Source organism: Drosophila navojoa, chromosome 2, assembly GCF_054131105.1.
Source record: "Drosophila navojoa isolate 15081-1374.11 chromosome 2, UAZ_NAV_1.0, whole genome shotgun sequence".
NCBI lineage: Eukaryota > Metazoa > Arthropoda > Insecta > Diptera > Drosophilidae > Drosophila > Drosophila navojoa.
This window is the reverse complement of record NC_142890.1, coordinates 6,770,634-6,780,792: the sequence shown is the minus strand read 5'-3', so window position 1 is coordinate 6,780,792 and position 10,159 is coordinate 6,770,634. Positions and strand designations below refer to the sequence as shown.

At 44.1% G+C, this 10,159-nt stretch overlaps 1 protein-coding gene across 8 annotated transcripts; it reads left to right on the top strand.

Moving 5' to 3' along the window:
• The first annotated feature begins 206 nt into the window (after window positions 1-206).
• On the top strand, window positions 207-8,185 carry Gfat1 (Glutamine:fructose-6-phosphate aminotransferase 1). 8 transcript variants are annotated; one of them, XM_089259698.1, is made up of 10 exons: window positions 207-460; window positions 3,203-3,255; window positions 3,778-3,975; window positions 4,046-4,359; window positions 4,444-4,585; window positions 4,879-4,905; window positions 5,143-5,166; window positions 6,433-6,590; window positions 6,656-7,495; window positions 7,562-8,185. In XM_089259698.1, the coding sequence occupies exons 2-10, from the start codon at window positions 3,249-3,251 to the stop codon at window positions 7,934-7,936; spliced, it is 2,085 nt and encodes a 694-aa protein (XP_089115824.1). In that variant the 5' UTR covers window positions 207-460; window positions 3,203-3,248; the 3' UTR covers window positions 7,937-8,185. The 8 variants fall into 8 exon arrangements, with proteins under 8 accessions (XP_089115824.1, XP_030243241.1, XP_030243239.1 ...); XM_030387381.2 differs by having other exon boundaries at window positions 207-466; window positions 6,469-6,590; XM_030387379.2 differs by having other exon boundaries at window positions 207-466.
• Window positions 8,186-10,159: the final 1,974 nt, after the last annotated feature.

Below are 10,159 nucleotides of genomic sequence, written 5' to 3'. Positions count from 1 at the left end.
TTAATGCTAGCTACATAGCTAGCGATAAGCGTAACTGTCTTCTGGAACTCCAACGGCATTTGCTTGGCTCTCTCAATTGTTGTTGCAATTGAATGTAACGTAAGAGTGCGAGTGCGAGTGCGAGTGCGAGTGTCGGCTTGAGTGTGAATGTGAGTATGAGTAGGCTATGCCTCGGCCTCTCAGTGTTTGGCAAAAACGATCGCAGCGCCAATGTGGAACCGGCGTGACGCTGGCGTCACCGATACCTCTGGCTAGCCTATAAAAGCAGCGCATTTAGTGTGTGTTTCTTTTCAGAGCGAGCTCAGTGTTAATTTCACAGCGGAGTTGGCCAGCAGCGAGTGCGTTACCAGACCCGAACCAACCAGTTACCACGTCAAACTCAAAGACAATACCACACAGGCAATTAAATAAACGAACAACAACAACGACAACGACAACGACAACGACCTGTGCATATCGTGTGAGTGTAGAGTGTAGATAGCTGTTCGAAATGTTTTAATGTGTTTATCAAAACAATTCTGGAGTTTCGAATGCAAAGTGCTGTAATAAATACAAAATCAACTACCCCACCCCACACCCACACAAACAAACAAACTGGCTAAAGTGCTTGACGGAACTCTTTGCGCATTTCAAAATGTTTGGTATCGAAAATGAAATTGAGTGAGTGGTGCGAAAGGGGTGCTGGGCTGTGCTGTGCTGTGCTGTGCTGTGCTGGGTATGGTGTTGCGGTGTTGCCAGCGCAACAAACACTAATTGAATTATTTAATAACACAATGCAAAAGCCACTGAACAACACGAAAATGTTATGGGGCAACAAAACCCGCTTTAAACCCGAAATTGCGGTCAAAATTTGTTGTCTCGTCTTATATAAAATACCTGTTCGCTGTTCGCTGTTTGCAGCGCCGCTGATTGCTCTTTCAGACCGCAAACGTACAAGCTCTCGCAGACGCGCACACGCACACGCACACCCACGCTGCGGCAGAGCAGCATGCACAAATAAATATATAATAAATAAATAAATACAAAATAAACCCAATCTGAACTGATAAAATAGTTGCAAGTGCTCTCAGCGTAGATGCTGGCGACTTCGCTTCACAACTGAAAAAGAAACAAACTTAAAATATGTGGCAGCATTCCGAAATATCATTCGCTTCGCATACAAACTAAATAAACAACATAGTCTTTTCGACTCGAGCCAGCAAACCAGCCACTAAGCAGTACCCACGCGTGCTCCAGTCGAGTTTACTCAACTGCTCGGTCCGCAGCTGATGCGCAAATGCTGTCAATATAGAGAAGCAATTGCAATGCCAACTTTGTGTTTCTTTATCAATGTCAATGGACACTTGTTAAAAAGAGTTTTGCAAGTAATTAGCTGATAACGGCCAGACAACTTCCGATTGTTCAGATACGCTTTCCAAAAATACAAATAGTAATTAATTTATGTGATTTCCAGTCAGTCCAACTGCTTAACTGTGATTAGATAGATAGCACTCGCTGTGCGATTATAATAGCTTTTAAATTCCTTCTGATGGGCGAAGTTTCCTTGCATGCGTTGCATTAGTTTTATGATCTGACCAACCGATTAAAGTTACCGCAATCCCTATGCATCAGTGTCAAAGCATTTTGGTTTTTACTGGCGCCAACGATTCTGTCAATGTCTACGATCGCCGGTTGCTCTTATCTATGTGTGATAAGTCGCTTTTAAGGGCTATGTACTCAGAATTGATTCATTAGTGGAAAGCACGGCCCACTCTGGTTACCTTTTATTTCTTTTCCTTGTGAGCTGAGAGCTAAGGCAGAGCCGAGGAGTCGGAGCATGTGACATAGTTGCCACTGCGAAACACCAGAACGAAATGATTGCAGATGAATTCTGAATGGCTGAATCGATTTAATTACCGTATTACGGTCCGCTACGTCTCTGCTGCCCACTCGATACTCTTGGCTCCAGTACCTGGCCGGCACCGGAGAGCAAATTAAAAATGCCAATCACAGCCAACGAACGAGCGTGACTGAGGTGCTGCTGAGGCGGGCAGGGAGCGCATGTTAACTATTGACGATTGCCACTGGAGAAAGAGTGAAAGACGTGGCAGGGCTGCATCTGAGAGCTTTCAAGAATTCTGTCACACCCACCAGTAAGAGGGGCAGGCGGAGGCGAGACACGCATACACACACTCACACACAGTCATTCCAGTACGTGTTGCACCTGAGTAGTACTTGCCCCACACTCCAGAACGTGGCGTAGTAAACACGTTTAGTGCCAAAAGATAAAAATTCCAAATCGTTGAGCCCATTCGACAGAAATTATGCTCTAACTTGTGAGCACACAAAGGCTAGCTATGTCGCTTCAAATCAACATACATAACTCCAACACATGCGTAAGCCTGACCAACCAAATACAGACCCAAACCTGGACTCGTTCCCAATCACATATATGAATATATATAAACGAATAATTATATATGTATATGTATATATATTGCGTCGCATTTAGCTAGACGAAATCCACAAACTGTAAATACTAGTTAGAATTGATCAACTTATTAACTAGATAATGCCATACCCTATACCAAATGGCCGACCATCAAAAAGTTATTTTCAGATTAATAATAGAAATGAAATGAATTCAGCAATCATATTATGTGTATCAATAAAAATGCTCAACATTTCTCAAAAAACTCTCTAGTCGTACATGTCTTCATTTGCTATGCGTGCCTAGTTACAGGGTATAGAGAGGCAAAACCAAAACAAGAAACTTGACTACAAGAAATTGCCATTTGATTTAAAACTGAGAAATCGTGTTTACGCAGCAGCAGCAGCAACGGGAAAGAGGACGGGACCTCGAACTAGAACTACTAGAGAATAAAGTGGACCGGTAGCCGCAGCGGAAAGAAAGATTCTGAATAGTTGACGTGCTGGCTGATAAGAGCACCCGTGTGTTTGTAAATAAATACACATACACATACACATACACATGCACATTATCGAGAGACAGAGTATAACAAGTACCACTCTCTAAAATTAAGACTCTCTTTACTTTACTTCCATACGAAACCAGGTTTGTGTTGGTGCAGGTTACAACACAAATAGTATGGTGACTATTGGATACTCTTATTGAGACATATTGAGATGTAGTTTAATTATTTATAAAAACTATTTGGTAAAACATTAACTAACTTTTGTTTATATATTTATTTCATATCAGGTAACTGACGAAAATTTAAAAAGACTACGATTAACTAAGCGATATAATGTGTGGTAAGTAATACTTATCAAATAAACTGCCAAGCATTCAACAAGATAATGTGCGTTACTTATTATCATGTTATAAAAGTGGTTCCTTGTGAGTGAAAATGAATCAATTGCCCATATCAAAGTGACCGAAATTAGTGCTATCCTGATAACCACTCAGGCTAAAAACAATTCGGAATAAAAAGGTTTTAATGTTAAATGCCTTTATTTGTAATAAAACAACTACGGACTTATGCATTTACTTGAATTTACCCGATGGCCTTTCGCCTCGCTCCACTCCAAAAATAACTTCAAGTGGACGGTAACAAAGCCGCTAAGCCACTTATTGAAGCAGTGCACTTACCTGAAAGGCCCAATCCCAAACTGGTTTCTGATGCAGATTTCCTCATAACTGGTTGGGCTTTGGCTGGCACTCAATAACTTTAGCTCTTGCAAAATGTATTTATTGCATATTAATCTTACTCCCATTTCGATAAGCTCGCTGGCATTTGTTATAAACTAAAGTGTGTCCATTGTACTTGTCTACAGGCATTTTCGCATACCTGAATTATCTAACGCCCAAGTCCCGCCAGGAGGTGCTGGATCTGCTGGTGACAGGCCTGAAGCGTCTGGAATACCGTGGCTATGACTCTACCGGCGTCGCCATCGACTCGCCCGACAACAAGGACATTGTGATGGTTAAACGCACTGGCAAGGTCAAGGTGCTGGAGGATGCGATTCAAGAGCGTAAGTCGTAGCTGAATCTGATTTACGTTGCAGCCCCGATTGTTAATCCAATTGTATTGCACGTGCGCAGACTTCAATGGCGCCGAGTACAGTGAGCCGGTGAAGACGCACGTTGGCATTGCACATACACGCTGGGCCACCCACGGCGTGCCCTGTGAGCGCAACTCGCATCCGCAACGCTCGGATGAGGGCAACAGCTTTGTCGTGGTCCACAATGGCATCATTACCAACTACAACGACGTGAAGACCTTCCTGTCAAAGAAGGGCTACGAATTCGAGTCGGACACGGACACCGAGGTCTTTGCCAAGCTGGTGCATCACCTGTGGAAAAAGCATCCCAACTACTCGTTCCGGGAGCTCGTGGAGCAGGCGATTCTGCAAGTGGTAAGTGAGTCCACTCAGGTGGAAGCCGAATCTCATTATGTTATAGAGTACTCATGATGTGTTTCACTTATTTCGTGCCGACAGGAAGGCGCATTTGCCATTGCTGTTAAATCGAAGCATTTCCCGGGCGAGTGCGTCGCCTCACGGCGTAGCTCCCCCCTGCTCGTCGGTATTAAGACAAAGACCCGATTGGCCACGGATCACATTCCTATTCTGTACGGCAAAGGTAAGCGATGCTGGCCCAGCGAAGGGAATAAATTGTCTTTCTGTAGAGTCACTTCTGTATCTCTTCTGTATTTCACACAACGATTTCTCTTGTCTTTTATCTCAATACATGTACATACTCGTATCTGTCTGTGTTATGCGTGTTCGTTCTCTCTTTCAAAATAACCAACTGTCTCTCCCTGACGGCACTCTGAAACTTTTCAACACTATCGCCCCAAAATACATCCTTTGGCGACCCTTCTTCCTCGTTTGCCGCATCTCTGCTGATCCTCTGTGTTAATTTCCAACGTTTAGATGACAAGCAACTGAGCTCCGATCAAGGTAGTCAACTAATCTAAATCCGTGCTCTACCGATCTATCGCTATCTGCCTTCTACCGGTGACTGGGTATCTGAGTGTCTAATCAAACTCAACTAACCTCTTCTCGCTTCACTCTCAAATCAATTAAATTTATAAACTCCTCGGTGCTGGTGCTGATACCTAAATATAGCTAAGCTGAACTTGTATTTTGATATTTTATTCAACATTTGTTTATTTTCTCTCTCTCGTGCTTGTCTAGATGCCGACTCTGGCAAACCCCAAGGTAATTACTTAAAATTTCAATATTATTTTATAATAGCTCATATATAACATACGATTTATGCTTATTTGCTTTCTGTTGGCCGGAATAAACCACCTTCATCTGTTCTTTCTCTCCTAAGGAATCGATTGCGCAGTTTAGAGAACTTTAATTGAATATTTGAAAATTGTTGCAGACGGCTGCAATCGAGTGCACGATACTCGTTAGCAGTTTATTTATATATATATTATTTATTTGATATACATATTGGATAGTTAAAATATCTTGTTAGTTATACACTCAGAGAGATATTGATATCTTACGATTATTTAAAAATACATAGATATGCTTAGAAAAAATACACTTTGATCAAAGCCAATATACTCACTACGATTTCCGACGGAGTATGCAAAGCGGATATTTTTGTGTTTTTGGCAAAATTGAGATGCAAATGTTTTGGATGTCATTGGCAAGGCTTACACTTGCTCAATTCAATATTTATTTTATAAATTTTAAATGCGGTTTTCTAATTTCACAATCTGCACTAAATTAATTGTCAAGCTCTTCTATTTTGTCTGCTTTTACTTAAGCAAAAAAAATATCATCTTACTGACATTTATTGTTGGAAAGTGTCAGTTGCAAACAAATTGCTGGATAAATGAAATTTAAGCAATGCATCAAAAGGTTTTAAATTAAAAAGAGTTTTGAAAGACGATTACCTAAAGAGCATATCGACTTTTTTCACTCGTGTGATAACAAGGCACATTTTAAAATTATTCTTTTTGACAAGCTTCAGTGATGGGTGTTTAGAAGAGAATTAAATGTTCTTTTAGTTTTTATGACATTTAAATATTTTTGTTTTAGCAATATTCAATTTGCCTTAGCTTGCTGATGATAGGACTTACATATATTTCATTTCTAATTTCTGCATTACTCTCTCCCTCTCTCTCTCTCTCTCTTTCTATATCTCTCTCATAAACTTGGAATACATATGTATATACATACACACGCAATATTTAAATGCATAAACCCATATCCTATTGCTTGCAACACTGACAATTACGTCCCGCCTGTCTCGTACTGTGCCGTCCCCCTTACGCTGGTCGATTCGGTCAAAATGCAACTCTATCGACATCCCCATCGCCATCGCCATCGACCGCAATCGCAATGCTGCCTGCAACTGCAACTGCCACTGCAACTGCCACTGCAAATGCTAATGCTAATGCTGATGCTGATTCAAATGCAAATCGGCAACGTCAACACCATTCAAATACCAAATTAATCGAACAGAGTTGCGTCCCCATGGACAAACTCGTGAATTGCCAGTGTTGCCGCGCTCGGATAGCACATCGGAATTCATGCCAATGGCGGAGAAGGAGGTTGAGTATTTCTTTGCCTCGGATGCCTCGGCTGTCATCGAGCACACAAATCGCGTCATCTACCTGGAGGTGAGTGCCTGTCATATGAATAAATTCAAGCGTCTACTGAGCCACTCAATACAAATTCCTTTCAGGACGATGATGTGGCTGCTGTGCGGGATGGCACGCTGAGCATCCATCGCCTGAAGAAGAGCCTGGATGACCCGCATGCCCGCGAGATTACCACGCTGAAGATGGAAATACAGCAGATCATGAAGGGCAACTACGACTACTTCATGCAAAAGGAGATCTTTGAGCAGCCCGATTCGGTGGTCAACACAATGCGCGGACGTGTCCGCTTCGAAGAAAACTCCATCGTGCTGGGTGGCATAAAGGACTTTATACCCGAAATAAAGCGCTGCCGTCGCCTAATGCTGATCGGCTGCGGCACCTCGTACCACAGCGCCGTTGCCACGCGCCAGCTGCTGGAGGAGCTCACAGAGCTGCCGGTCATGGTGGAGCTGGCCTCAGACTTCCTGGACCGCAACACGCCCATATTCCGCGACGACGTCTGCTTCTTCATCTCGCAGTCCGGCGAAACGGCCGACACCTTGATGGCGTTGCGCTACTGCAAGCAACGCGGAGCCCTCATCGTCGGCATCACCAACACCGTGGGCAGCAGCATCTGCCGCGAGTCGCACTGCGGCGTCCACATCAATGCCGGCCCCGAGATCGGTGTGGCCTCCACCAAGGCATACACATCACAGTTCATATCGCTGGTGATGTTTGCGCTGGTCATGTCCGAGGATCGCTTGTCCTTGCAGCAGCGACGCTTGGAGATTCTGCACGCTCTGTCCAAGTTGGCTGATCAGATTCGCGAAGTGCTCAAGCTCGACTCCAAGGTACGAGAGCTGGCCCAGGACTTGTATCAGCACAAGTCACTGCTGATCATGGGTCGCGGCTACAACTTTGCCACCTGCCTGGAGGGCGCATTGGTAAGTCTTACTTGGAGTACTTAAGTAGGAGTTATCTGAAGTATTTCATCCTGTTCCTTCTCATAGAAAGTCAAGGAGCTGACCTACATGCACAGCGAGGGCATCATGGCCGGCGAGCTGAAGCACGGTCCGCTGGCGCTTGTGGACGATTCCATGCCCGTGCTGATGATCGTGCTGCGCGATCCTGTCTACGTCAAGTGCATGAACGCCTTGCAGCAGGTCACCTCCCGCAAGGGCTGCCCGGTGATCATCTGCGAAGAAGGCGACGAGGAGACAAAGGCCTTTTCGTCGCGCACCCTCGAGATTCCCCGCACCGTCGACTGCCTGCAAGGCATCCTCACCGTCATTCCCATGCAGCTGCTCTCCTACCACATCGCCGTGCTCCGCGGCTGCGACGTCGACTGCCCCCGAAACCTGGCCAAGTCCGTGACAGTGGAGTAAGCAGACTTGCTTCCTTCTCAAGCGCCGGGCCACTCTCAATACTTACCCAAGGCACCTCGCGTGCCCCAATTCCATAAATATCTCTATATGCATACAACCATACTCTCTCACGCCCACAAGTGTGTGTGTGTGTGTGTCTATATCGCTAGCGAGGCACACACACACACAGTGATTATATAGAAGCACTTGTTCACACATCAAAATGGAATCTAACGAACTACTTTATTAAATTGAATTTGTTTTGTTAAATCTATTTCTTATTTGCATCTGGCGGTGAGAATTTATAGCTAAAAAGGCTTTGATTTACTTTTCAAGTATAACAATCGCAGACCACGATTTGCGAAAACTTTCTTTCATTTGTGTGGAAAATCCGTTTCTCAGCAGCGCAAAAATTGCAACATTAAAATCGTATTTAATATAATTTGAATCCTTAGAGCTGGCAACAACTCTGTAAGGTGTGTCCCTCAGCATTTAATTAAATTCAACTTTAAATTGGATGCCATAAAAATGTAATGCCCCAAATATGTGACCCAAAAAAATAAAAATGTAAAGAATAAACAGAAACGTGGACGACAGCGCTGCGGCCGCTGCTTGTGGAACAGCACTCGTGCGGCGGAGGTGAAGTTGGTTTTTATTGAAAGCTGCGGTGGTATCAGCAGCAAACGGTTATGTCTTCAAGCCAAAGCCAAAGCCAAAACCGAAACCAACTACCAAATCCAAGCAAAACACCAACGAATAAATGGAAAATACCGAAATGGCCACTGCTAAGCCAAATACTTCGTAGCATCGACCCGCTCCTTCAGCTGCAGCCGCCATTCCAATCGCCAGGTACTCGAGCACACACACACACACGCACAGCCACACACACACACACATGGAATTTTCACCGAATTGAACATGCTCAGCAATGTTCTTCTTATTATTTTCAATTCCCATTGAATTTTGGAAGGGCACATAATCTAGATTAAGGGCCGCAGAATGTAGAAACAGACACACACACACACACACACACACACACACACACACACACACACACACACACACACACACACACACACACACACACACACACACACACACACACACACACACACACACACACACTTGGACTTGGGCCAGGCGTTGCTCGTCGCCGAACGGCGTTAGACATATTTGGGTTGATGTTTTCATTGGCAACAGTAGCTAACGGCCACTTCCATCGGCTAAGTGTATTGTTTTTACCGAAAATTCGAGCAAAGTAGCAAATCTTAACAGCAGAATTTTAACAAGACAATGGGCAACAGAGATAGATAGATTGAATTGAATCTTTAAGCATGTGAACTTTATTAGAGTCTGCTTAGAGGCTCGAGGCTCCCAATAACAGCACTCGGAATTCTTAAATTTATATTTTATACGGATGAACTATCCTCGTGTTGACCATTGTGGGCGAGTGAAAATTTCTTGATGGTTAATTAACTATCCGCTCGTGTGTGCGACCCAGTAAAGCAGCGTTAAGCTGCCAGGGATTATGTGGCATGTGCGCTGGCGAAATTGAATTGCTTCGCTTATATACATATTTATTGCGCTTGCCTGCCAAGTGGCCTGGCTGGCTGTTCGACTCGAAAACCAGCTGCCAATCGAGTTTTCGGGGGGCATTAAGTTTGGCGGGTTTTATAAAGTGTCAGAGCCGAGCAGTCAAAGTTCTAAAGCCGCAAACACTATCCGAAATAAATTCATTTGCGGCTGATGGCAAATAGTCTCGATTCCTGAACCCTTAATGTGCTGTTCGCTCCGCAAGCGGAATGAAATAAAAGCATGTTTATGCATTTGCCCGACGAGGTAAAAACTTGTGAAACTGTTATACAAACACGTTCAGGTAATTCCATAAGAAACTTTTATCTTACCGCAGTCGTGAGCCCTCGTTGCCTTCCCCACTCTTTGCATTCGATTTCTGGCTAAAGCCGAGCCGAGTTCTGTTTCCGTTCTGGCTGCGGGAAAAGTCCTCGTCGACCTCGTTGGCGGCACGTTCAGCTTATTTCTACAATTGCCTCATTAGAAACTGTAATGCATATCCGGCTTATGGCCAATTGCCACATAGCCGTTCGTTTTGAACAGTGTACATGAACAGTTCCTCGATTCAATTGCGCCAAATGGGAGTTTTGTTTCGAAAGTTAAATCCACTTCGAGTGGAGACTTGTATTGTGGTAATTAATGAGAGCCTCAACAGCGGGGATCAACGTACAT

Bases quoted from the DNA above. Each gene is read 5' to 3' on its own strand.
- Gfat1 (XM_089259698.1), top strand. The intron at 4,360-4,443 runs GTAAGTGAGTCC...TCGTGCCGACAG, and splicing joins AGCAGGCGATTCTGCAAGTG to GAAGGCGCATTTGCCATTGC. The intron at 5,167-6,432 runs GTAATTACTTAA...TTAATCGAACAG, and splicing joins CGACTCTGGCAAACCCCAAG to AGTTGCGTCCCCATGGACAA.